General features: G+C 48.1%; 1 protein-coding gene across 2 annotated transcripts; it reads left to right on the forward strand.

The window, feature by feature from the left end:
• The first annotated feature begins 407 nt into the window (after positions 1-407).
• On the forward strand, positions 408-22,129 carry GCH1 (GTP cyclohydrolase 1). 2 transcript variants are annotated; one of them, XM_072930577.1, is made up of 6 exons: positions 408-791; positions 12,185-12,294; positions 14,461-14,516; positions 17,493-17,524; positions 18,423-18,507; positions 19,779-22,129. In XM_072930577.1, the coding sequence occupies exons 1-6, from the start codon at positions 482-484 to the stop codon at positions 19,855-19,857; spliced, it is 672 nt and encodes a 223-aa protein (XP_072786678.1). In that variant the 5' UTR covers positions 408-481; the 3' UTR covers positions 19,858-22,129. The 2 variants fall into 2 exon arrangements, with proteins under 2 accessions (XP_072786678.1, XP_030131106.4); XM_030275246.4 differs by having other exon boundaries at positions 19,820-22,129.
• The last annotated feature ends 4,923 nt before the right edge of the window (positions 22,130-27,052 follow it).

Here is a 27,052-nt window from a genome sequence, read left to right on the forward strand (position 1 = left end):
CCAGAAACCCCCCAATTCCTCAGCCAGAACCCCAGCCCGGGGCTCTCCCTGCCGGATCTCAGCTCGGGGGGATCCCCTCTGATCCAGCAGCACCCCCGTACCCGCAGCGCACCCCTCAGCCCAGGAACCCTCCCGGTACCCTCAGCCCGGAGCTCCCCTCGGCTCCCGCTGCCCTCGCAGCCGGGGATACCCGGTATCCTCATCCCCGGGGTACCCCCGGCTCACGCCTCAGCCCAGGGACCCCCGTGCACCCCCAGCCCGGTGTGAGCCCGGGGGATCCCCCCTGTGCCGAGCCCTCATCGCGGGCACCCCCTCCATGGCGGGCGGTGACATGGCGGCGGCGGCGGCCAATGGGGGCGGCGCGGGCGGTATAAAAGCCGGGACGGCTGAGGGCGAGCAGGGCCGGCCCGGGGGCTGCGGAGCTCTGGCACGGCTGTGGCACGGCTGTGGCACGGCTCGGGCACAGCTCCCAGCGCGGCCCATGGAGGCGGCGCGGGGCTGGAACGGGTTCCCGCGGCGGGAGCGGCCGCCGCCCTCCCCGCCCGCGGCCGCGGAGAAGCCGCGCGTCCCCCCGGGCACCGGCACCGGCAGCGGCGGGGAAGGGTGGCGGGGAGAGCGGCCCCGCAGCGAGGAGGACAACGAGCTGAGCCTGCCCAGCCTGGCCGCCGCCTACACCTCCATCCTGAGGGCGCTGGGCGAGGACCCGCAGAGGCAGGGGCTGCTGAAGACGCCCTGGAGAGCGGCCACCGCCATGCAGTTCTTCACCAAGGGCTACCAGGAGACCATCGCGGGTAGGGAGCGCTCCCGGGGCTGCGGGGATGGAGTTGGAGTTAATGGATTGCGTAAAATTTCTTCTTTCATTCGTTGCCCTGTCACCGCATCGCCCAGCTGGTGCTCCCTCGTTATCACCTGTATGTCTCGCTGTCCCCTCCTCCCTCCCCAGATATTTTTTTTTTTTATTAAACTCTCTGCAGGTAATGTTTCCATTCTGTCCTAAACCTCTCGCTTGGCTGAGCAGAGCGAGTGCTTTTGCTTTCGCTCTTCTGATGGGAACTTTTCCAGCCCTGGCACAGGAACTTATGGGTTCCCTCCGTCCTCCCTTCCTCCCCGGCCGAGCGAGGTTGTGTTCGGACAGGGTGGGAACATTTGTTTCGATTAGCAGACAGAAGGGGTTTGAATTTCCCCGGGAAAAGCCCTGTTCTGCCGATGCTTTAATCAAATGAGGTTTTTCAAAGGTGGGAATGAAACTTGAGGAAGAGAGGTAAGGAGAAAGGAAGAGGACAGGGAGAGCCCTTCCCCATCTCAGCGTCCCAGCAGTAAATGCAGGTGCGGAGAGGAACCCCAGGCTCCCATCCCTGCCCCAGCTGAGTGTCTCTGCTTGCTGGGTGAGGGTGGAGGAAAGGAACTGGCTGGGATATGGTCTCATGGCTTCAGTGCAGGGTAAATACTTGAAAATTTGGTTTCTTACATCACTTTTTCTCTTCTCAGCCTCTTGACTAAGGACTGGACCCAGTACAAACAGTAAAAAAGAGCCTGGAGAGCTTGGGAATTCCCCTTTCTGCTCCTTCTTACAGTAAAAGGCGAGTTCCTGTCAGTGAGGGAGGCAAACAGAGTCAGCACAGATCCCTGAGCGTGGCTGAGGAAGGAGCTGCTCCTGTTCCCCTCTCTGGCTGCAGCACTGGTGTGCTGAGCCTGCCCCAGAGCTGCATCAGGATGCTGTAGCCGAAAGCAAAGGCTGAGCTGTGCTGACTGATGGCATCAGGGAGCTCCTGCTGGCACATCAGAGTCCTTTTCTAAGTGCATTGTGCTTCAACTTAAAGGCTGGGTTTTGGGTTTAGTTTCTTTTTTATTGCCTGGCTGTCGGCTCTTTCGAAATCGGATTTCTACAACTTCCAGCATTCACTTGCTCACGGCCAGCTTAAACTCTTGTGCCACTGTTGTGTCCCAGGAACAGCATTTCTGCCTTGGAAGTTGTCCTGCCTTTCAGATCAAGCCAGGTTTTTGGTTCACATCTGGGAACAGGCTGGGCAGCAGTGGCCATCCTTGTTCCTCTCAGTCCTGCTGCATGGTGTGTTTAAGGTGAGGTTTCATCAGGTATCCTCTTGTGTTTACTGGAATAAACTTTCCTCATTTTACTGCTGTGGAAAACACAGGAGGCCCCTCAGTCATCCTGCCAGGCTCTAGCAGAAGGAATGTTTTCAGTGATAATTTGAGCACAAATTTCTGTGCTGAACCTGGATGAGCTTGCTGCCCTTCTTAAGTCGTCCCTTATCTTGCTGCCAGTTTTGTATGCACACTTTATTTTAAAAACTTTTTTCTGCTCCAGGGTGGGTTCCCTGGGATCTCTGGGGTCTTCTAATCTCTCACATTCATTTAATTAAGCAGAGTGGTTCTGATACTCCCCTTCTCTGATTATCCATGGGAGAGAGCTGTATTATATCCAAGGATAGAAAATGTCACTGCTCGTGCTCTACTCCTGGACTGTTTCTTGATTTTTAGGAAATCATGTGATGCTGTGACACTAACATTGCTTCCGTGTCAGGTGGGAAATCCTTTTATTTTCCAGCTACTCACCACTTCTTGCAGGATGCTGAGCTTCCACATTTCTCACTTTTCCCAGTCAAACAGAAGGCAGAGCTGCAGCTGAAGGACAAGCAGATAGCAAAGCAAACGGTGGATGAAGAGTTTGTTAGGAGAGTCAATATGAACAAACTCTTTTTAGAGAATTTTAAATACCTGATGAACCCTAGAGCCAACAACTACAGAATATTTGGGCACAAGAGTAGCTTTGGAACTGCTGCTGTCTCTGCTGCAGCATCCTGTGCTGCTCCCTTGGTTATACTAATCCAGCTCTCTGCCTGGCCAGCCTGTGAACTGGACCAGCAAGTGGCTTGTGAAAAGGAAAATGAACCAAAACAAGCCCAAACCCTCCCCAAAAACCTGACAAGAAACATCCCATACCTCTTGTTTTCTCAGGCTTTTTTTGCAGCTTATTCAGCTCCTCCCGTGGAGCTGTCTGGGTAGGCAGAGGTTAAAGCAGAGGTTTGCAGGGTGTGTTTTGAGGAGTGTTTCCATTTTATCCCTGCAACACGCAGAAGATGAGGGGCTCTTACAATAGCTGCAAGTTCCATCCTCCCAAGAAGGGTTCCTCAGGTAAAATTTCGGTGGTGGTGGTTGTACAGCCACATGGCCAGAGGCAAAGTGTGTTGCAACGAGTCCCTGCTGAGCTCAGACCCTGCCAGGGCTTGGAGGTGCTGCCAGAATGTACAGCCAGGAGGGAGTGACACCGGTGAACCAGGACAGTGACTGTCAGAACAGGGACAGGATTCAAAATCAGCCCTGTGACCTCGGCTGCTGCAGCAGCTGCCCTGGGGAGGCAGGGGGAAAGCAATTAATGTCTGCTGGAGTTTTCATTTCCCATAAAGGAACACAAAGGAAGATGGGATGGATATACACCCAAATTGTAGAATTGTTTAGGTTGGAGAAGCCCTCTAAGATTGAGTCCAACCATTCCCCCAGCACTGCCAATGCCACCACTGACCCCTGTCCCCAAGTGCCACAACCACATGGCTTTGAAATCCCTTCAGGGATGGGGACTCCACCCTTGCCCTGAGCAGCCTGTGCCAATGCCTGCTCACCCTTTCAGTGAAGATATTTTCCCTAATATCCAATCTAAACTTCCCTTGGCACAGCTTGTGGCCATTCCCTCTTCTCCTGTCCCTCCCTGGCTCTCCCCTCCTGCCAGGAGCTGTGCAGAGCCACAAGGTCCCCCCTGAGCCTCCTTTTCTCCAGGCTGAGCCCCTTCCCAGCTCCCTCAGCCCCTCCTGGGGCTCCAGCCCCTTCCCAGCTCTGTTCCCTGCTGGAGAGTGAAAAGTTGCTGTGTGCTGCCAGGTCTGTGTTTGGTGTGCCTGACTTTCACCTCCCTCGCTGTTATTGCAGGGGTTGGACTCGATGGCCTCTGAGGATCCCTTCCAGCCCAAACCATTCCATGAGCTTTTTGGTTTCTGTGTGTCTGAGAACACAATGCACTTGGAGCATGGCTCCATGTGCTGTCATTTGATCTCCTGTGCTGGGTGTTGTCACTTTGCTTCCATGACACTTGTATTTGTATGTTTGTATTGCCCATAGCTTACTGTAGGGGATATAACACCTAAATTCTCTCTCTCAATTCAGATCTGTGAGCAGCAGAGAAGCTGATTCTGCTTTCCAGCTTCTACTCTGTGTATTTCCTCCCTTGTTTTCAGCAGTGCAGAGTGACTGTTCCTGCCTTAGCCTCTATTCAGCTCTTCTATCTGTGTTCTGCAGCTGCTCAGTGTTGTGTGTCAGGGCCATTAGTAGAGTTTGCTTGTTAAATATCTGTATCTGGCTCTTTCTGTTAATTCCAGATTGTAATTTATCAATCCTGGCTTTACTAAAGGCCTCAACCTCTTTCATTGACAGGATGTATTCAAATGTGCTGTTCTCACTTCTGTAGTACCAGTCATCACACTAGAATGCCTCTAGTGATTTCAAATAAAATCCACCTGGGGACCAGATGAAAAATCCTGACAGCTCAGTGCAGACACTCGAGCACTGGTGTAGACTGGCAGCTGTTGCAGCAGAAAGCTCTCAATGTGCTGGTAAGGATGGCAGAGTAGGAAAGTCTCCAAAAAAGTAACTTCCAATTTCATGCAGTGCTTCTGTGCCAAAATGGGTTCTTCCCCAGGGTCAGATCTATCAGATTCCTATTTCTGGGTGTGAATTGTCTTTCAGAATAGCCCCCTTGGCTGCTGAGGGCTAACAGCAGGGCTGTGAGAGCCTGGTGCCTTGAGCTTTTTGAGAGCTGTTCAGGCAGCTACCTGCCACACAGAGGTGAAACCTTGTCCCTCCTTTTACTAAAGACCTCATGGAGTTTCTATCTGAGGGTCTAATAATAAATACTACAATGCACAAGTGTGGGCAAAGGCAGTAAATGAGTGAATAAATGGAAATACAAGGTTGCAGGCAGCACTAACTCTCGACTGAAGCTGAAGGTTTCAGACCCAAGCAACTGGTAAGTTACAGAAAGAGTGTCAGTGATTCTGCCTGTGAAAGGTGAATCACAAATGAGTTGGTTTGGATGGTGTAATCCTGCAGGAAACATTAGGCACAGGGTTGGACGAGCTGCCTGCATCAGCAGGAGGAAGTGAAGTTGTCCTCATCAGCCACAAACACTCAAAGCAAAACTTGTTCACCAAACTGGGCTTGCTGGTGAGGGTGGGAGCTGCTGCCAGCCAGGGAAGTGTCCCAGCCTTTACTCGTGTGAGCCTGGCAGCTCTCAGGCATTTGGGCAGGTTCACCTGCCCTCTCGGTGTGTTTAACAGGGAAATGAAAATCAGAAATACTGGGAGGGGATAACTTTGCTTCCTGGACCTCTGTGGTTTGACAGGCTGTGTGTTATCTGCCTGCAAGCCAAGGGACTCTGCTGGGCAGCTTTTACTCCAAAGCAAAAAACTAGTTGGGTCATTTCCTCACTCAGTTTATATGCTTTTCCTCCACTGAGGGGTGAAAAAAATCAGTCTTAATAATCTTTTCTGTGTGTGGATTTAATATTTTTGTAGAGGACAACAATGGTGTAAGCTCCTACATTTTTCCAGCCTGCTGGGTTTGCTGTGCTGAGGTTCTAAGCATTGCTGTGTCAAAGCACACAGTGCCTTAAGCAAACAAAGCTGTTTGATCAGCAGCACTGCCCTTTGCTGGGGCTGGGGAGGGCTGAGCTTTCCTGGAATCGAGGTGCTGCTGCCTCATCCATGAGGACATGGATGCAGCACCATGAGCTATTAGCAGCTGAAACCTCAGCATTGCTGTGCTCCAGCCAGGGCTTGTTTCTGGTAAACCAGAGGGTGGGAAATACAGGGTTGTTCAGAGAGAGGTTTTTTTGGGGTTTCTTCAACCTCTGCCTTCACATAAGGGAAGCCTACCATGCTGGAACACAAAATACAGTGAAATTTCTGGGAACTGGGACTTTCCTGGATCATTTCTCCTTCCTTTTAATGCTCAAGTAACACTAAGCTTGGATGGGTTTTGTCAGGAATTCATTAAATATTGTAGCCTCTTGGATCTGAACTGTTGCAGACTTCTGATCTTTCATGTTGCTCTTCCAAAGTGTTTTGTCTTTGATTTTTCCTTTGTTTCAGTTTCAGAAAGAAGTGTGGATGAACACCTTCTGTGACATGGGACATTGAAATGATTATTGAAGTCCTGATACATTTTAATGAGCATCTCCATAACGCTGCTTTCCCTCATATTAATAAACCTCCTGGCAGAGGACAACTTCTAGAACCTAATCTTGGCTTCATCTGTCTGCAGTGGCTGATCTGTTATGAATAGACTCCCTGCAACATGGAGGGTATCTCACAGGAAAATAAACAAATCTGTACAAATCACGGCCAGAATTAGCTGAACAGCAATAATGCTGCTCCTTTATCTTTGCTTCTAAGAATTGTCCCTTGAATCACACCTCTGGTTCACCTCCCTCCTGGTAACTGAGGGATTAAGCTTTGCTTCTGAAGCAAATGTTCCTGTCTGAGGCTGAGTTCCTGTTTCTAGACTTTTGGTGATCTGAAATCTGAAACAATAGCCAGAAACTTGTGAATTCTTTTGTGTCTGAGGTTTCTCCTGGTTCCTGCTAGGAAGGTGTGTTATCACAAGTGTTCATTTCTCAGCATCTTTTGAACTCTGTTGCCTATTCAAGCAGTCATGTAGCATCTCAGGCTGTACCTCTTTCTAGAGCTCTTCAAGACTCCTTGGAGCAAATGACATACCCAGAGCCTCTCCTTTCTTAGCAACCTGAAGTCATTAACTTTCTGCAGCAGTACAAGCCCTTTACCTCAATGTTTTTATAGCCTGGCTCTCTGTATGCATAATAAATTCCTGGTGCCTTTTTCATACTCAAAGGCTGCAATAATTTTCTTGTTGCTTGTCTGGAATCTTTTCCCTAACTACAGCTTACCTGTAATGTCATCACATGAATAATGAAAAACGAAGCCAGGTTTGATTTACATTTTACTGCTCACTCAGCAGTAGCTGAGAGGTTTTTACAGCAGTTTCCTTCCAGATCTCATCCTGACCCTGCTGGTTTCCCTGCCACACATTCAGCTGTTAACTCGTGTCTCCTGCTGACAATTACATCTGTCCTCAGCTGGGGAGGAACTCTGAGAAAGACAGTCAGAAATATCTGCCAGCATTCCCCAGCTGGCTCTGCCTTAAAGACCAGTTGGCCTTGGCTGGAGCATCCTCCAAACCATGACCTGCTCCTGGTTCACGTGAGGTCCCTGCCAGTGCTTTGGGTGTAACTCTGTGTTCTGGAGCTCTCTGAGCTCAGCCAGTGCTTTAGTTTGTTCCAGCTGGTGGGACTTGGTGAGGTGTGGTTCATCCCATAGGATGTCATCCTGCCTTGGCCTGAGCCCATTCCTGCCCTGCCTGTGGCAACTTGTGGCACCTGAGGGTCACCGTGGAGAGCAAGGGACAGTGGGGACAGCCCACTGTGAGGTGGGTGTCAGGAGAACCTCATTCCTTTTGTCTCTGCCGGGATGGGTGAGCTCCAGCAGCAGTGTCAGGGAGCTGCTGAGCCTGCCTTGCTCCTGCTGGCACTGAGCAGCCTGCACTTAAATTGAAGCTGTGAGGCAACTTAAAACCACGGGGAAGAGCTTAAACTCCTGGGGAGAGCAACCTGCAGCACTTCACTGCCAGGCACTTCACTCCCTGCATCACTTTTCCCAGTGAAAAAAGCATCTCTGGAGTGCTGTGAGGCTGCTGCAGTGCTGCCATCCTTCATCCTCTTCACCTCCTGAGCCTATTCTGGGTGGGCTCTGCCTTCTCTGCTTGCCAGAGGTGCTTTTGCTTTCCTGTGTCACATCAAAGCCATGCAAATAGTTTCTATAGCAACAGGTATCTTTGCTGAGCTCTGACGCAAAATCCTGAAAGGTCTTTCTCATTCTGTCTTCATCCAGTTCTGATTTTTCATTTTATCAACTCTTTTTGAAGATAAAGGGCAAATTAATTCTGCTCTGTTTCAGGAGTTAACTTGCAGCACAGGTGATCGTTTAGTTTCAACAGCCCACTGAAGTTTTTGCACCAGGAACTGAACTTTTGGCTGAAGGAAAAACCAGCTGGAATAATTTAGAGAGCACTCTGCTAGTACAAACCATGAAATCAAACTAGTGAAGCAGGCAGCATGGTCTGGTAGGTAGAGTGAAAGATGGGCAAGGGGGCAAAAATTTGTCCCCAGCTTTGCTTCTGATCTGGTTAGTCTGAGGCTGTTTCCCCTTCTGTCCTTTCAGCTCTGTTAAATTTTCCAGAACATGTGCTGCAGCACACAGGCTGAGCTTTTATGAACCCTGTTTGCTGCTATTGCCAATGGAAAAAAAATCAGAAAAAAAATTCAAAAAACCTCTTAAAAGATCTAAAAAAATCCTGACAAATTTAGATTAAAAGGTGTTGCCTCCCTGCACATGGTGTTTGAGTCTCTGCCAGAGAAGTGTCTCCTGTGTAATTACTGCAAACAAGTGCTGCAGTGGGACACAGGTGGAAGCAGCTGTGAAAAGATGCTCTGCTCACTCTGCTTTTGTCAACAAAAGCTTGGGCTTGGGCTCCAAAGGGGGAGGTGTAGGGATGGGCAGGCTTCAGACTGTGCTGATTTCCTGGAAGAGAGACTTGTGAAGTGTGAGCAGGAGGGGCTGGAGCAGAGTAGGGGAGAATGGACACTCGAGACTGTGACCATTTACTCACACTTGGTTTTACCTTTGTGTCCTTGTATCACCTGGCACTTGTGGAGGAGTTGTTGGAGGGCCTAACACTGAGCTGGTTTCTTCTCAAGGAGTAGCTGGTGCTGACAAAATCAGCACATCTTGCTGCAGGTGTGACCTGGCTGCAGCTTGCTGCTAATATTAAATAAATGAAAGGTGCAAAAATGGCAAGGCCGCTATAAATAAGAAGTGTGAAGCACCTCACAGCTCTGTGGCTTCATTCTTGATGTGCAGATCTGTTTTCTTACCTCTAAAACTCCCCTGGTTGTGCAGGGGCATTGCCCACACTGCGGAGACTGGGCTGTGACAAAAAGAGGAGATGTGCAAGAAGGGTGGATGCCCTTTTTGCCCCTGTTTGATTGCTTTGGCCATGAGAAGGTTGTAGGATGCCTTTTGATCCTGGAGTTGCCTATGTGGTACTTCTGAGGTCACTAAAACTTCTCTTTGGCTGAGCTGTCTCCTTGATACAACACAGCTGTGAGAGAAAGTTTGTAAGGATCTACTAATACATATTTTGTATGCCAATTAGAGTCTATATGCATCTATATGCTCATGGATATGAGGCTTCATGAGTGAAGTACCTTCTATTGTAGCTCTGGCCCTGCTCTGTGTCACACACCAGGACTCTTAATGAGAATTTGGCCATTTCTGGCTGTTCTGAACAATTTGCTTTGCTCGTGTGCTGACGTAAATCCATATCTGACATCAGGCTCTGATATGCTCCTGGTGAGGCTGGTATGAGCTGAGCTGGGGGTCTAATAACAGCAGCAGCCACTCTGGAGGTGCTCTGTGGATCTGTTTGGATTTTGTTTTAATAACTCTGGCCACGACAGCAGGTTTTGTGCAGCCACTGTTTGCCTTTCTGCTGTGGAAATGGCACGGCTGCAGAGGGCTGCAGGAGGGAGCTCAGAACCCAGACAGCTGCTCTGCCCCCCCTCCCCTCTCCGTGAGCCTGTTCAGATCCTCTGTTTGGGGTTCTCCCTTTGCCTGGCTGAATTCATAATTACACAGCTGCATGATGCTGCCCATGCAGCCAAAACCCTCTCAGGCAGTGCTTGGTGTAAATCAGACCCAGAAATTCGAAGAAGACAATCATGCACCTTCACAGAGTTGTTCCCTGGCCTTTCTCGTGCTCTCTGACCTGATCCAAACCCTGCTGGGATTCATGCTGGCTGCCTTGCGGGTTGCCAGCCCTGCTGAGGAAAGAGCCCGCGTGGCAGGCGGAACGTCGTGCGCGCAGTTTCCAGGGTTACCTGTGCTGATAGCAGGCAGGAAATTAAAATGCTCCAGCAGGATGATCCCTTATCGACAGCAGATGGTGGCCATTAGCTGGATGTGCCTGTCAGGGGAAGGCACCAAGGCAAGCAGAGCAGACACCTCTGTTGGGTTTGTGTCACCACCACCTCTGTTGGGTTTGTGTCACCATTACTGTTGGGTTTGTGTCACCACCATTGTTGGGTTTTTGTCACCACCACCACTGCTGGGTTTGTGTCACCACCACCACCACTGGGTTTGTCACCACCACCGTTGGGTTTGTGTCACCACCACCTCTGTTGGGTTTGTGTCACCACCACCATTGGGTTTGTGTCACCACCACCACTGTTGGGTTTGTGTCACCACCACCATTGTTTGGTTTGTGTCACCACCACCATTGTTGGGTTTGTGTCACCACCGTTGTTGGGTTTGTGTCACCACCATTGTTGGTTTTGTGTCACCACCACTGTTGGGTTTGTGTCACCACCACCGCTGGGTTTGTGTCACCACCACTGTTGGGTTTGTGTCACCACCACTGTTGGGTTTGTGTCACCACCACCACTGGGTTTGTGTCACCACCACTACTGTTGGGTTTGTGTCACCACCATTGTTGGGTTTGTGTCACCACCACCACCATTGGGTTTGTGTCACCACCACCACTGTTGGGTTTGTGTCACCACCACCACTGTTGGGTTTGTGTCATCACCACCGCTGGGTTTGTGTCACCACCACCACTGTTAGGTTTGTGTCACCACCACCTCTGTTGGGTTTGTGTCACCACCACCGCTGGGTTTGTGTCACCACCACCGTTGGGTTTGTGTCACCACCACCGTTGGGTTTGTGTCACCACCACCACTGTTGGGTTTGTGTCACCACCACCATTGTTGGGTTTGTGTCACCACCATTGTTGGGTTTGTGTCACCACCACCGTTGGGTTTGTGTCACCACCACTGTTGGGTTTGTGTCACCACCACTGCTGGGTTTGTGTCACCACCACCACCATTGGGTTTGTGTCACCACCACCACCGCTGGGTTTGTGTCACCACCACCTCTGTTGGGTTTGTGTCACCACCACCACTGAATTTGTGTCACCACCCCTGCCGATGCTCCGTGGTGCATGCAGGGCAGTGCCCTGCTCTGGCTGTGCTGTGTGGGACTCTGCTTTCCTGGAAGTAACTCCAAGGAGCCAGTGTGGCTTCCAGCTGAACCTGTTTGCAGATTCCTCGTCCCCGTTATCAGCCCATCCGTACAGCTGGTTCTCTCCTGCAAGTTTCTCCTTCATACACAACTTTTCTCTCTTGTTCTTCAAAAGACCTGGTTTCTTGACTTGGGACTATTCTACTTTTAAGATCTCTGAGCATGGTTCAGGTGCCTCCAATCTTTGTGGAGACTGATGTGCCAGGGTTGTTTGGGTATTTGTCAAGGGACTGCTGGAAGTGGAAAATCAACTGAGGATCCATTCTGCTGAGCTCTGAGATTAGCCAGGTGTCATATTCCATTTCTTACTGAGCTGTCTCTTCTGCCTTCTGTCTCTGTGGAGGTGTCTGAAACTCATTTTTCTGCTAACTCCGAGGTGCAGAATTAGGCTGGAGTGTGGATGTGGCTGCCCATTTCAGATCAGGACAGCAAATCTGTCCCCAGATGTGCATCTGACTTTTGTGTGTACCTGAAGAGCTGCTGCCTGGCGTGCTGCAGGATGAAATCTGCATGCAAAGCCTTCTTGGACACAGAAATGCTGCTGTTAAAGTGTTTGGAGGAACCACTGTGATGGTTTAGGTTTTCCCTGACCTCAGGCTGGCTTTGCTTGTGGAAGCACCGATGGAAGCCCAGGGTGCTCTCTTTGTCAGCTGTTAATTGCTCTTAAGAGTCAGTAATTCTGCAGAGACCAGACCTGTTCTAACCCTGTTCTAATTTATTAATTAATAAAACACTCCAGGCTGAGTTCTGGTGCTGCACGTAGGCAGTGTGACACTGGGACAAACACGAGATCGTACACAAACCAAAACTTGCTTGTGATGTTACTCCTTACTTCCCTCCCTGACCTTAACCCTAAAATCTATAACCCTGAGAGAGTTCTGTCCTTGCTACGAGCTTTCTCAGGCCCTGGCTGGAAGAGCCTGCCGTGCTTTTTTGAGTTTATTTTTAATGCAAATGTTTGATTTCAGATGTCCTGAACGACGCCATCTTTGACGAAGACCATGATGAGATGGTAATTGTGAAGGACATAGACATGTTCTCATTGTGTGAGCATCACCTCGTTCCATTTGTTGGAAAGGTAACTCTCCCTCACAGAGCAAATGTGGGAATGCACAATAAAAGACCTTAAGTACACGTAAAAGACTTGGTAGCTGTAGCTACAAAGCTTTTAAGGCTGTAAGTACTTGCTGCTTACAGCTACAGTTCTAGAAGTTTCATCTTCAGAATACAAATAAGGAAGGCCTCCTTAATGTGAGGTTTTTATTTGAATTTAAGCTCCTGAAATATAATGCTCAACCTTTCCTAGTCTAAGTAATCTAATGGTTTCTGACATTTCGTATCAAAGCTCTTCTCCATGAAGCAGCAGCAAGCCTTGAGGGCAGACGTGTCGATATTAAACCAGCTCACCCTGCACATTGGCTCTGTCATGGATTTAGCTCCTTGCTCAGAGCTATCCAGAGCACATTCATCCCTCTGAAACCCCCTGTGAGTGGAACAAACTCATTAGCAGCCCTGCCTTAATTGAGTGAGCCGAGTCGGGGAGAGGGTGGCCAAAACTGGCTGTGCTTAACTGGGGAGTCCCGTGAGAGGGGCTGGTGCTTCAGAGGGTGCTGGAATTGTAGTGCCAACAACTTTAAGAAAATAAAATTTCTCCAGTTAATCACTGTGGAGGTGATGAAGGGTTCTGAGTGGGAGCTGCACATCTCAGCCTCTTCACTCCCTTATCAGCACAGCAGGATGGAGCTTGGCTTGAGCCATCTGGTACCACAAAGTGCTCACAGGTCCAAGAGCAGCACGTGCTTCTGTTGTCTGTAAAATTCAATCAGTGCCACATATGTTCCAAGCAAATTGTCTCCCAATAATAAAATACATGAACAGCAACCAGCTGTTTATTTAGTTGAGTCAATTCAGGTTTGTCTGCTTTCTTTTCTTGCTGTTAGTGTTTTATACTGGAGAACAGGATAACTCCTTTTTCTGTGCAAGCTTTCTGTTGTGCCTGTTACTCTTGGCTGTGTGTACTGTGTACATTCTCCCCATTACTCCTGTGGCAATGTGTGCATTTTTTTTTACATCCAGCTGTTTAGCCTGTGTGGTTTGCAGAAATCTCCTCACAAACACCAACTCATCCTACAAAATGACTTGGTATGGCTCTGAATATTCAGATTAACCACTGCCCTGCTGGGTGCACCAAACAGGCTGCAAACACTGACCTGTAGGCCTTGTACTTGCTGTTCTATCTTAAAGGAAATCAAGAAATCTGCAAAAATATGGGAAACAGGATTCAAAGCTTATTTCTAAGTTGTGTCTCTCACTTTGTCTGAAATGTTTCATGTCTTTTCAGGTGTCAGTGGGTTGATTGCCTAACAGAAGGGGTAGGAATGAGCAAGTTAGCCAGGTAATCAGGTGCACTGTGGTACCTCTACTGCAGGTACAGCAGCACAGGATTCTGAGATGGGGCCTCCAGGCAAAGCCAGAATCCCCCACTGACACTCCCCTGCTGTATCTTGGCTAATTTTTCAAGTCTCTGGTACAGTGGCACAAGGACTGGTTTATAATCTGTTATAACTGTAAACCCACTGGAACTGAGTGGATTTCTAAAAACAAGGAGCTAAATGTCCTTCCCTTCATATCTGAGCACTTTTCTGCTAAACTTCTTCTAGTTTAATTCAAGTACATGTTCAGCAAATCCATATTTGAGCAGGAGGGAAGCTGAGTTAATCGCCAGTGATCTATGATACTAAAACAAGGAAAATAATCAAATCAGGAAGTGCAGCCTGATTTTTGGTAGCAAAGTACTTCTTGCCACCAGAACTTTCACTGTAAGTAAGACACAGTCCCTCTTCCTTCCGCTCCCTAAATCCATTTAAGGTCTTGAAAGAAAAGCATGTTTGTTTTAGACAAATAGTGCTGTGCTGAGTAATAGACTGCCTTTGTACCCAAATGCAGCAGTGTTCTGAAGCACTCCTGAGACTTGGAACATAAGCCTTGACTCTGGAAGAGCTGTGACTTTTCTCCCCTTCAGAAAAACTCCTGTTCTTCACCAGGACCTCATGAGTTATTCACAGCCTCAGCTCCACAATCCCCCAGGCTTGCATGGTGCCACCTTCCTCCCACATGCTGAGACTTCTGGGCTGTCCCAGAGTTAATTCTGGGGCAGGTGCACATCTCATTGTCTGTGCATGGGTTTCACATGCCCTTTAAAGGGTGGTTTTGCTGCTGTTAATGGTTGTTCTCCCCTGTCTAGGTACACATTGGTTATCTCCCCAACAAACAAGTGCTTGGCCTCAGCAAGCTTGCTAGGTAAGTGTTCTAATCAAAGTGATACTAATTTGTAAAAAAAATCCCAAGATGTGCTAGCTGTGCTGATCTTTTTAATCTCCTCTCTCTCTAAAGCTCAGCCCACTTTGTGTCCTGGATTTGGATTTAGACCAATCCTCAGCATTGTTTTATTTGTGTGGAGAGGACAGATAAGTCTTGGAGCTCTGTGTTAATTCTCACCAGTGGCTGCAGCAGAGCCCTGATGCTTTTGTAGGATCCCCCAAAGCATTGGGGTCTGCAGGGAGCTCTGAGGCAAAGAAGAGAATTTTGTTCTGTTCTGAGGCAGGCCACAAAAACCAGTGAGAATTTCCAGCTCTTTTGCACTTGGGTGTAAATTGACTAATGAGAACAAAAATCTGAAAACTTTCAGACTGTAAATGAACACATTATATGGATATAAATTCAATCTAAAGCTTTAATCTCTTAGCTGACTCTTCAGAAAAAAATTGGCATTTCTTTCTTTCACTGAAAACTTGCTGAGAATGCTGTGGGGTAGATTTTATAGATAAAGTTCAGCCTAAGAAACAAAGCAATTGTGATACACTTGAGAAATCCATTTATGATGTAAAATAGCTTTTTTCCTCAACACTGACTCTTAGTTATTAAGTGACATTTTCTCACGCTGATGAGGAAGAGGATGGTAGATCCCTTCAATAAGCAGATTATTTGGGATCAGAGTGGAAGGGTCCCTTTTTGAGAAACAAACCTAAAAATCTGGCTGAAGCTCAGAAAGACCACATAGGTCTTGCTTTCCCTGATGGGTCTGTAATCCTGCTGTAGTTCCAGTTACACTAATGAGAAATTAGCCCTGCAAATCTGCCTGCCTGCTGGGTTTTCTTAGCAGGTAAGAAATGTGTAGGATATGACAGCAAAATGCCCTAAAGTGAGCCAGATCTGTTCTGTGCTGTGCTTGCACAACAGGGATTTGGGTTTGGAAGTGGAAGGATCCTTGGAAGTCACATCTCTGCTGTGTGACCTCATACTGCATGGAGGCATCTCCCTGCCCCAGCAGTGCTTTTAGGGGTGGGCTTTGCTCTGATTAAAAGGTTGGAAAGGGTTCAATGTGTAGATTTTCTCCTGCATGTTTTTTTTTGTTTTTTTTTTTTTTTTTTTTGGTTTTTTGGGTTTTTTTGGTGGCTGTAGGAGCTGCTGGAATTGTAGGCTGAGGTTCTGAGCTCTCAGGGCTGCAGCTGCTGGGCAAAAGTCTTCACCTTCTGTTAGCTGCTCATGCCTGGGGATGTGTGTGGCATCCCACGGCTTGGGTTGAATTTTGGGTGGGTCTTTAAGTGGTGCAGGGCTGGGGGGGTTTGCTGTTGGTGGTTTTTGGAGTTGGATTTCTGAAGAGAATCCATCCTTCCTGAGGAGACTGCCCTCAGCACATGGTTTCATTTCTGCAGGGCTCCAATGCAGGATCAAGGGTCACATTTGGAATGTGCACCCACTGATTTATGCTTGCTTTGGTCTCTATTTCTCTCTTGACTGCAGCTGTAAAAAGGAGCTCAAAATGCTTTTCATGGAATTTTTTTTAAATGCAAGTGGCAGCATGGTGCTGGAAAGATACAATTTTCCTATTATTTATCCTCAGAATGGCAACCTGCATCAATATGTGCAAGGCTTCCTGCACTGTGCTCAAAGGCTAAATCTTGCCTCTTTCTAAAGTGAGGGTGAAACTCCCATATGCTGCAATAATGAAAAGATTAGATTCTTGTATAACAAAATGTTCTCACTTTTGAGTGCTTGCCATGAAGAGGTTGGGGGGCCAAATCATGCCTCCCTTTCGTGCCCTGTATAATGCAACCAGTGTTCAGGCAAAGATTTGTGAGGCTGTTGGTGCTCTAGGCCTAATCTTTCATAATAGGATTAGTCTTATGTGGTGAGTTTCTGTAGTTGTGGATGACCTGCATTCAGTAAACAAACATCTTTCTCTGGGTTTTAAGTTCAGGCTTGAAAATGCTCTTTCAAACAACTGTTTCTGCATAAACACCTTGTTATGACTTTTCTGTGCAGTATCTGAGCATGTTTCCTATCCATATAGTTAATCTAAATATTGTGTTGCTGTGTTTTATGCTGTAACACAACCATTTCATTGCTGGAGGGGAGTTTGTGCATTTAATTCTCTCTCAAAAACAGCAGGAGAGTCTCATTGTCACGGAGGATTCTTGTAAGTGATGCTTGAGGCTGCCAGCCAGTGTCTGGCTTTTGTCTGGTGTGACCAGACAGGTATCAAAGCTTGCTCTAGCAACTCCTTTTTGTGGCCACTTGAAGTGTAATTAAGCATTAATTGTTGGCATGAACAGCCCCTGGAGTTACAGAGCAATTATATGGATTTTTTTAAATGTGTGGATTCTAGAGCTGTCATTAGGTGTCACTTCCCACTACCCACCCATGGCTTAAATTTTAAGTTGTATTGGAGGATCACCATAAAGGTGATCCCTGCACTGAAATGTGAAGGATGGGGTGAGATTCTGTTTTAAATAAGACCAATTTTGTCTCATTGTTCTCAGCTAAATTTGTGGTTAAATGCAAGAATTCAAAATATTTCTTGCTCAAATTCAGCATTCTGGGCATCCATTAGCTGAGCTGACCTTAAGGCAGCATTTGGTCTAGTCTGAAGCACAGGGAAATGTTCAGGAATTAGCGTTCAGGGAGACTTTGGACATGAATTCCCCCACAACTGTGTGATGTAGGTGGATGGGAATACAAGGAATTCCAAACCAGCAGAAGGAGGCCAGAGGAGAAGTGACTGGTTTGCCCTAAAATAGTCCCTGGTGCTGGAGGTGGGGGGAACCTCTCACCCAGCACAGGTCTGTGAGGAATAGTGGGATTTACACAGCCATGGATTTACACTGAGCAGCACAGGGGTCTCTTTTGACAACATCAAATTAATTGTGAAGATCACTCAGTGGCCAGCTGGGAATAATATTAAATGTAATATTGTCTTTTTCCTTTCTCCTTTAGGATCGTGGAAATATACAGTAGAAGATTACAAGGTAAACACGGAATTTGGTGTTTTTTTGTGTGCACTCCTCCCCTAGTCAGTGCAGGGGGCTGGTGATTGTAGATGTGGAGTTTAAGAGGGGAGAAAAATGCTTCTTGAAGAGGTTATGCTATTGTTTTTAGCCCCTGCATTCCCAGTGAAGGTAACTTCTACCTAGGAAGCTAAATGGAGGCTGGACCTGATTCCAAGGAGGAATGTGCTCCAGGTAGAGCTGCCAGGAATAACTAAACCAGCTGGATGCTGCTGGGAATGAGCTCTCCTGCAGAGATTTGGAGAGATGCCTGCAGGAATCCTTGTCTGAGGCAATGGAGCAAGAGCTGCCTCCTGTCCCTGAGAGGGAGAGGAAGCTGCAGGATGCACAGCCTTGGGCTGGGCTGAACCTGCTGCCTTTGTCCCGTGCTTAAATTTGGCCTGGTCCTGGCAAGAGAAGTCTCAGTGACCACCAGGCTGGTGAATAGAGGGTGCAAGAGCTGCAGGAAGTAAAGCTTTGCAGGACAAAGCTCTTTTTAAATCTCTGTTTCCTTTCCCTAAGAAGAGAAATTGGGTGTGTGGAATAAATGGTGCAGCGGTAACGTTGGGAACAAATATATTAAAAACTGAAGCAGAGCAGAGAGGCAAGAAAATCCTTTTGCAAAATAGGAAATGGAGGAGCTGTTAGAACAAATTGTGGCTGGAGAGATGGAATGCAAAATGGCCCCAAATATAAACAAGAAAATAAAAGGTCTGTTCCAGGATACAAATGGAAGAGAGGATGGATGGGGCTTGGAGCAACTTGGTCTAGTGGAAGGTGTCCTTGCCCATGGTGGGGGGTTTGGAATGAGATGAGCTTTAATGTCCCTTCCAAACCATTCTGGGGTTCTGGGAGTCTGAATTCCCTGTTGTTCCCTCAGTCCAGGAGCGCCTTACCAAACAAATCGCCATCGCCATCACAGAAGCCTTACAGCCCGCCGGGGTCGGCGTCGTCGTGGAAGCCACGTGAGTGATCCCAGCAGCTCCAGGGGTGGAATCCAGGCGTTCCAGGGTTGTGATCCCAGGAGCTCCAGGGGTGTGATCCCAGGAGTTCCAGGGGTGTGATCCCAGGAGCTCCAGGGGTGGGATCCCAGGAGTTCCAGGGGTGTGATCCCAGGAGTTCCAGGGGGGGAATCCCAGGAGTTCCAGGGGTGTGATCCCAGGAATCCCAGGGGTGGGATCCCAGGAGTTCCAGGGGTGTGATCCCAGGAGTTCCATGGGTGGGATAATTTTGGGAGTTCCAGGGGTGTGATCCCAGGAGTTCCAGGGGGGGAATCCCAGGAGTTCCATAGGTGGGATAATTTTGGGAGTTCCAGGGGTGGGATCTCAGGAGTTCTGGGGGGGAATCCCAGGAGTTCCATAGGTGGGATAATTTTGGGAGTTCCAGGGGTGGGATCCCAGGAGTTCCAGCGAGGGAATCCCAGGGGTGTGATTCCAGGAGTTCCAGGGGTGGGATCTCAGGAGTTCCAGGGGTCAGATCCAAGAGTTCCAAGGGTGGGATCCAGGAGTTCCAGGGGTGGGATCCCAGGAGTTCCAGGGGTGGGATCCTAGGAGTTCCAGGGGTGTGATCATTTTGGGAGTTCCAGGGGTGAGATCCCAGCTCTGTGTGATCCCAGGTGTTCCATGGGTGGGATCCTGGCTCTGTGTGATCCCAGGTGTTCCATGGGTGGGATCCCAGGTTTTCCATGGGTGGATCATTTTGGGGGTTTGGAGGTTCCCACAGGATCATGGCTCTGTGGGATCCCTGTGCTGCAGGGCTGGTGCATGTTGCCCCTTTGGCTGTGGTAGCTGTGTGCTGTGCTTGGCTATCAGGCAGAGGGATTAGTAATAACAGCAACAACAATCCTATTAATAATAACATATTACTACTGGTAATAACAAAGTTAATAATCCTGATGTGCTGGAGCCATTTAAAGGCAGCACTGCCTGATCCTCTGTGGCGATGTGGCAGTGAGGAGCTGTCCCCACTGCCCCAGATCCATGCTCTGTGCTCCTCCTGCCTCCTCCAGCACTGCAGAGCTTGGGACCAGCAGCAGGCATGTCCTGTGGCCAGGATGCACCTTGGGAAGGTGGGAATTTCCTGGGATCAGAGGAGAGAAGGCAGAGCTCAGTGGCTGAGGATGTGACTCTTCCACAGCTGAGGTGCTGCTGATGCCCTTTGTGGTGGTGGAGGTTTTGTGGAATTGAATGGGACTGTGCAAGAAACATCTCTCCCTGTGGGATTTGCTCTTCCCTAGGAGTGTTCCTGGTGCCCTGACTCCCCTCTGGTTTCTCCTAGGCATATGTGCATGGTCATGCGTGGGGTGCAGAAAATGAACAGTAAAACAGTGACCAGCACAATGCTGGGGGTATTCCGGGAAGATCCAAAGACCCGTGAAGAATTCCTGACGCTCATCAGGAGCTGAAAGTGTGGTACCCTCTGGATGCACTCTGGATTGTTCTGTCCCAGTGTCACTGTCTGTCCTTGTTCCCACGTCCCAGTTCGAAACTAAATTGTCGTGAATCGTTGTCATAGTCTTTGTGCAGTGAAAGGCTTCTGGTGGCAAATGGGAAAGGTGGGATGAGGGAGGCTCCCCCTGGATTCCCACTGATGCTGATGTCACAGAGTTACAAGCCACAAACAGGAGTTTGGAGATGTTTTTCCATCCATAATGCAGAATGTCCAACTGTCAGGAGAGAAGCGGGGCTCAGGAGTGAAATGGATATTTATGAAATAATTGTGTTTGTTAGAATAGATGTGGAACAGCACAGGAAACACCTGAAAGGATGTGGATCTTTGTAGGATTGGGATTGTCCTGAATTACTGGACTATGTTTTATTGCAAGTCCTGCAGTGGCTGTTTCTGTACCTGGATATGTGTGTTATACCTCTGAATTGTTACCTCTGCTGTGTTTTATATTCTTGCTAGTATTAACCTTCCTTTGCTGTGGTTTTTTGTTTTGTTTTGTTTGAGAAATGTGTAAACTCCATTTTTCCTATCCTCTTAACAGGCAGGGAATTAACTTCTGAATTATTTGGGGCACAGCCCTCTCTCAGTACAAAGGGGTTTATGCACCTTTTTCTCTGTGCCTCAGAATGTCTGACCACTTGAACTGTCAGTTTCTTACTGTTTTTAAGGAAACTTTAACAGAGGAGAGGAAAAAACCCTGCAGAGTCTGTCTGCAGAGTACTGAGGTATCCAAAGAGGTTTTTAATGATATTTATATCATGAGCTTTCCTTCTTGGATTTCCATGGGTTAGACCGAGAAGCTAAAATTAGTCTGATAATGTGGAAATGAAGATTTGCAAGCATTCCAAGGTTTCCATTTCCAATGTGGGACCAAAGGTGAGCACGAAATCCTGAGCACAGCACATGGTACCTCCCCTCCCTGCCGACAGGTTGGGTTATTTCAGGACAGAGTAACCTGGAATGACAACAGCTCTCATTTCGTAAGAGCAGCTGAGAAAAGCATTTCCAGGGCCACCAGAAAGAATCAAACCACATTTTTTTTTTTCCCCTTTGTATGTGGCAACCTCTGTAAGTGGCAGAACTGGTACAAAAAGTTTCAGTCCAGCTGGGCTTGGCTGAACTTCTGCTTTGTTGCCATTTTAATGAGTGTTTTGTAACTCTTAATTGGGAAAAGATGAGGCACAAATGAAAACCACCCTCCTCACACCGAGCTTGCATAACAGATGTCAGCCAGGGGGGTGGATGCCCACAGGTTCCCAGGGCTCTGCTTTGCTGGACATCAATCCAAATGTCCTGTCCATGAACCACAAGGGCAGTTCCTGCTCTGGCCAGCTCCATCTCACCAACATTCCTCCCTCCCTCTTGCTCCAGCTGGAAACAAAATGAGAATCATGTCTGGTCAGATTGGGCCTAAAGAGCTTTTTCAAGGAGAACAAGCTCATCTGTTTAGTTACACTAATTTTACTTTGAGGACCTTCACAGCATTATTGGAAAAATCTTTTATAGCATCCTCTGTCCTGGGTTCTGTAGGATTAGGTGCTGTACCAGTGTTTGTCTCTGGTGTAAACAAGCTGTGCTGCACATTGCTAAGCCACACCAACTCCATGGCATTTGTTTTCCTGAAAACAAACTTTTCAGTGCAGTATGTTACAAATATCCAGCTGAAAAGCCTTAAATCTTTCTTGCCTGAAGTTGGCAGTAAACCTCTCTTTTTAGCTCGACTGGAAGGAGATTTTGAGGACCAAAGGGGCACACACCAGTACACTTATTTCTCTTTCCTTGCTTTAGTTTGGAAATTAAGTCTCTTTAAAACACTGTCTTGGTCCTGAGGCACCAAAAAAGTTGTGTTTTAACCACTTATCTCTATTCAGGATAAAGTTCAAGTTGCACCACCACTGTTTTTTATTTCCATGTGACCTGTAGTCCTTAAAACATACCTCTCTCTACTCGTGGCCTTGGATTTTGTTCCCACTTTTGCTGTTGTAAATCTCAGTGCGTTTTTTGGGATGTCAGCATTGTGCAAACACAGGAGCTTTAACTACACCCCGTGTGTAAATATGTAAAGGATGTACAGCCCCTGTTGTACTGCTCACCAGTCCATTGTCTCTGGAACATTAAAGCCAAATGTTATCCTTTGGAGTGGGAGCATCCTTGGGGGACCTGGAGGTGATGGCACTGCACAGGGAGATGTTTTTCACTCATGGATGATATGTTGGGATGGGTGGTGCTGTCATTCACAGGTGAGTCCCCAGCTGGTGACTGGGAAGCAAAAAAACCCCCAGGATTTGTTGTCACCTTCTTCTTACTGCTCCTTGGAGCCGGGGGAGTGGTGAGTGGCAGTGGCTGCTCCTGGCATTGATTTGGGGGGGTTTCACAGCCTTCTTCTGCCCTTCTTGAGCTGTCCTGGAGGCCTCACATTGGCCTGAGGAAATTCCTGGTTCCTGGCCAGATGCTCAATTTACCTGAACAAATAAATCCCATCAGCATCTGTGACAAGGGACCTCGAAGGTGAAGCCAGGCTTGGGTTGGGTTGGGTTGGCCCAAGGGGTGCAGGGTGGGTAGATTGGCTTTAAGCCATTCCTACTGTCCTCCAGCCTCCCAGGAAGCAGATATTGCTGGGATTCAGGGAAAAAAAAAATATAAAATGCATGGATCTCAGATTCACGAGGAGCAAGGCAGCCCAAGTGCAGAGGGAAGGGGAACCACGGGGTCTGTGTCCACTGTGGTGGTCAGGAAGGGAGAAAGGATGATAAATAATGCCTCTTCCAACCCTTTATGTCCTTTTTATCCCAGTCCTCTGAACTGTTTGGAAATAAAGCTCCTGGGAAGCCCCAGGAGCATTGGCAAGCCCCATCCTTGTGGTGAGGCTGAGTTCTGTCTTTCCCAGAGCTGGGCATTAAAGCTGCTGCTTGTGGTGGGAAATGGTCTGTTTGGGAAAACAGGCACTTCTGCAAGAAATTATCTAATCCCTGCCCTTTTTATTTTTAATTTTTTTTTTTTTTAAGGTGTGGGATTGGGAAGGAGCCGCACTGGTTTTGCCATCATGGGAAAATCTGTTTTCACTGGGGCGAAAAAATATTTTGCTTCAAAGTATTCTGCTTCAAATATTTTGATTTATAGCTCAAAACCAAACTAAATCAAAACAAAACAAAACAAACCCAAAACCTGAAACAGAAAGCTAAAACAGAAGGACCAAAACCTGTTTAATGAGGGGACATCCTCCCAGCCCTGCCCTGCCCTGCCCCATTTTACAGGGTTCCCCCTGATTTATCCTGTGCTCCATTCCTTTCCTGACGCTCTCCTGTGCTATGTGTTGCTTATCAATTTTATTTTGTCAAGGGAAAATATCTGAGCAGGTTCTTTTGAGGGTTTTTTCTCTCACTTTGGTTATTTTGGGTGTCTCCCATCACCTCCTGCCCCTGTGCTGTGGAGTGACCAGTCCATAAATCCCTGTGCCAAATCCAGCCAGGTCCTGGCCTCTTTGGCTCTGTGTTCCACCTCTAGGTGCAGGTTTTTATTATGGAATTATTAAATTTGGGAGAGCCCTCCATGGCCACTGAGCCCAGCAGTTACCCAGCACTGCCAAACCCACCAGGATGCTTCACTTCAGGCAACTTCCTCCAGCTCTGGACTCCAAATTAGGCTCTTTTTAGACAAAAATCTGCCTTCCAGCAACCAAATGGCTGCAGGCAAGGGCTGGGATCATCCCAGAGGCTTTGTGCAGCCTCCACAATGTTCCACACCTTGGAGTGTGGTCAGCTGTGCCTTTTGAGCCTTGGCTGAGCCCTTCTGGCCAGCTCCTGGAAATAACTTCTAGGAAAAGCTTTGCCTTCCAGTTGTTTGTGAAGTTGCACTCATGATTTAGGAGTTGAGGAGGCATAAAACATTAAAGCTCATGTTAATTAAGTCTTGGCCTGGGAGCGACAGAAAATAAATCACAGTATTCAAAGAAATGTTGCTAAAATGCACAACGAATATAATCACAAGGAATTTATTTGTCATTTTTAACAAGTTTTTGGTGTTGGGGTGTTGCAGGGGTGGTTTTGGGAGGTGAACTGTAGCACCTTCCCCCTGTTTGCTCTTCTTCTTCACGCCAGGATTGTGGCAGTGAAGCAAAGGTGAAAAACTCACCCCAGTGAGTGTGACACTAAGGGTGTCTGTGCAGGGCCAGGATGGGAATGAGAAGATTCTGACTTAGAAGGCTGCTGAGAGTAAAACTCTGATTTATTTAAAATATACTGCTCTTTTATACAGAGCTTTGCAAGGACTAAATTTATTGGTTTTGAAGTGAAAACAACTTAGGGCATTGGTGCAGAGTGCTTGATGCACAGGGATAGAACTTAACTATAAACAATGTGAAAAACAAGAGAGATAAAGAATTATTTACATTTTCTCCAGCTCTTTTTCAGGTGTCTGCCTGGCTAGAAACTCTCAGTTTCTTTCTTTGACTGAATCTGAGTCCCACACCCTTGCAGCTCAGGTCATTCTGTGATCTCACTTGGTTTCTGATGCTGTGTAGGGTGGCAGCCCTTGGCTCTGGGGGGCTGCACCCCAGCTCTGTGCTCACCTCCTGCAGCTTTTCCATTGCTCTTCACGAGATCAGCTGGGAGGGAAGCGGGGGAGACAAAGGATGGGAAAGGTTTAGCAGGGAAGCAGGAGGGAGGGAGGGAGGGATGGAGGCGAGCTCAGGGATGCCCAGGGATGCCCGGGACTCACAGTCTGTGGCTCCCTCTGCTGAGCCCGCAGGAGGAGCCAGGGGCTTCCATGGGGCTGCAAACGCGTTTTTGGGAGGCCCACGGGTCACCCCGATGCCAGACTGGGGGTGTCAGGGGCACACAGCCCCTCTGCTGCATCCCACTGCCGGGTGATGCTGCAACAACCCACCCGTGATGCCTCTTGGGGATGGAGCTGGTTTGTCCAAAAGCAGAGGCTACATGCCAGGATGAGGTATTTAAAAAAATTGTTGTTATTTAAAATTGGCCCAAAAATTGATTTTCTTTAGAAAAGAGGGATTTTGGCTGAGCTGGACCACATCTCCTCTGAGCAGGCTCTGTCAATGGGGTGTTTCATGAGAAAAGGGAAAAATCATAGAAACACAGAATGGTTTTGGTTGCAAAAAAAAATTATTGTCTTCTGTCCATCCACTACCTCAGGTTGTTCCAAGCCCTGTTTACCCTGGCTTTGAACACTCCCAGGGATGGAGCAGCCTCAGATTCTCAGGACAACCTGTGTCATGGCCCCAGCACCTTCTGAGTAATGAATTCCCTCCTCACACCTCATTTAAATCTCTCTTCTTTTAATTTAAAACTGTTCCCCTGCCATTCTGCTCCTCCAGGCACCTGTGCTGGGCTTTGGGAGAAGCCATGGGGAGGGAGCTCTGTGGGTATCAGGTGCCCACGGTGATCCCATGCCAGGACCACCCATCCTGTCCCTTCCAGCGCCCCACACGAGCCAAGGTGCCCGTTCCAGGTGTGAATTCCTGATCCCTTTGCTGACTCCAGCCAAAGCAGCTCCCTGGGGGTGGCAGAGGGTGAAGTGGCCACGCTGCTGGCCTGGGCTGCCAGGAGCAGCTGGTTATTTGTGTATCCTGGCAGCATTCCTGGCTGGCAGCCAGGCCAGCAGCACCACCCTGCCTCTGCCAGCAGATGTGGGGAATTAATTATTCCTTGATGCTGGAAAAGCCCTCTCCATCTTGCATAAAAACTTCCCTGGAGTGGGAAATCCCTGCCTGCTGGTAGGTATTCCCTGAGATATTTATATTTATATTTATATTTATATTTATATTTATATTTATATTTATATTTATATTTATATTTATATTTATATTTATATTATATTTATATGATATTATATTATATTATATTTATATTTAGTTATAGTTATATTTATATAAAAATATATATTTATAGATATTCATATTTAACAGTCACTGTTAACTATGAGGAATTTGTACCCACACCAGGAACCAGGTCAGGGAGAAGGGACAGGAGAATTTCCTTGGAAGGGGCACTTGCCTGGCTCCAGGGCTGGGGCTGCTTCTCCACCATCTTTTGGAATAGGCAGACATGGAATAAAAGATCATGTTAACACATGTGGGGTTACCCAGCTCCTGCTGGGATCTCCACAGCCCAGCAGCTGCTGGAACAGCAGCACCAGCTCCTGGCTTTGCTCCCAGCTGGACACGGGCTGCAGCCTCTGCCAGGCAGGAGAAGGGACCTGATTTCCCTGGCTGAAGGCAGGTAAAGCCTTCAGTGTCTGGAATGGATTCATCCAACACCTTCTGGCAGCATTGAAATGTTTTTTTCCCCTCCTGCTTTTCCTTTTTTAAGGCTCTTTCCTTTTGCCAAGCAGTAGGACCCACGGACTCTCCCTAACACATGACTACCATGGACTTTCCTTGAGGCCTTTTCAGCCCTTATAACTCAGGTTTTTCTGCCTTTTCCTTTTTCTTTCCATTCTCTGTTCATGCAACAGCCCTGCACTGCAGCACAGGGACCTGGAAAGGCAAACTTCATGGAAGGAAATGGCTTTTTTTGGGATTTAGGTTTGTCTGAGCTGTGTAGGGAGGCCAATTCCCAACAAGTGCAGGGAGCCACGGCCTGTGAGATGTGGATGTGGATGGACAGGGAAATTTAGGTGGGACTGAACACAGTGACAATCCCCAAAATGGCCCAAGATGCTTGGGAACATCCCAAATAGAAGGAGCTTGAGGACATGGTTTTGGGGTCTTGGCACCATCAGCATTTGGAGAGCTCAGCAGGAGCCTCATCCTAGGAGAAGCAGCAGATGAAGCATTCAAATAACCTGAATTTGCAACTTCTGCTGCTCGTGGGGGACCTGAGCCACCCCGATGCCTGTGGAGGGACAGGGACAGACCCTGTGCAGGGTCTGGGACACCCAGGAGGTCTCTGGAGGGCATCCCTGGACCTGGATGCAGGAATGGCCAGGCTGATGAGGCAGAGGAGAGCCTGCAGGGCCAGGCTTGATCAGCCTGCAGATGTGGAGGCTCAGTTTGAGAAAATATGGAAAAAACAGGGGTAGAAGGTCCTGCCCTTGGCACTT

Source organism: Taeniopygia guttata, chromosome 5 (assembly GCF_048771995.1).
Source record: "Taeniopygia guttata chromosome 5, bTaeGut7.mat, whole genome shotgun sequence".
Lineage (NCBI taxonomy): Eukaryota > Metazoa > Chordata > Aves > Passeriformes > Estrildidae > Taeniopygia > Taeniopygia guttata.

What these genes read in the sequence shown, in the direction of transcription:
- GCH1 (XM_030275246.4), top strand. Translation starts at nt 482, where the DNA reads ATGGAGGCGGCGCGGGGCTGGAACGGGTTCCCGCGGCGGGAGCGGCCG. An exon ending in GGCCTCAGCAAGCTTGCTAG is followed by an intron (nt 14,517 to 17,492) that starts GTAAGTGTTCTA and finishes TTTCTCCTTTAG; the next exon opens with GATCGTGGAAATATACAGTA. An exon ending in GGCGTCGTCGTGGAAGCCAC is followed by an intron (nt 18,508 to 19,819) that starts GTGAGTGATCCC and finishes GGTTTCTCCTAG; the next exon opens with GCATATGTGCATGGTCATGC.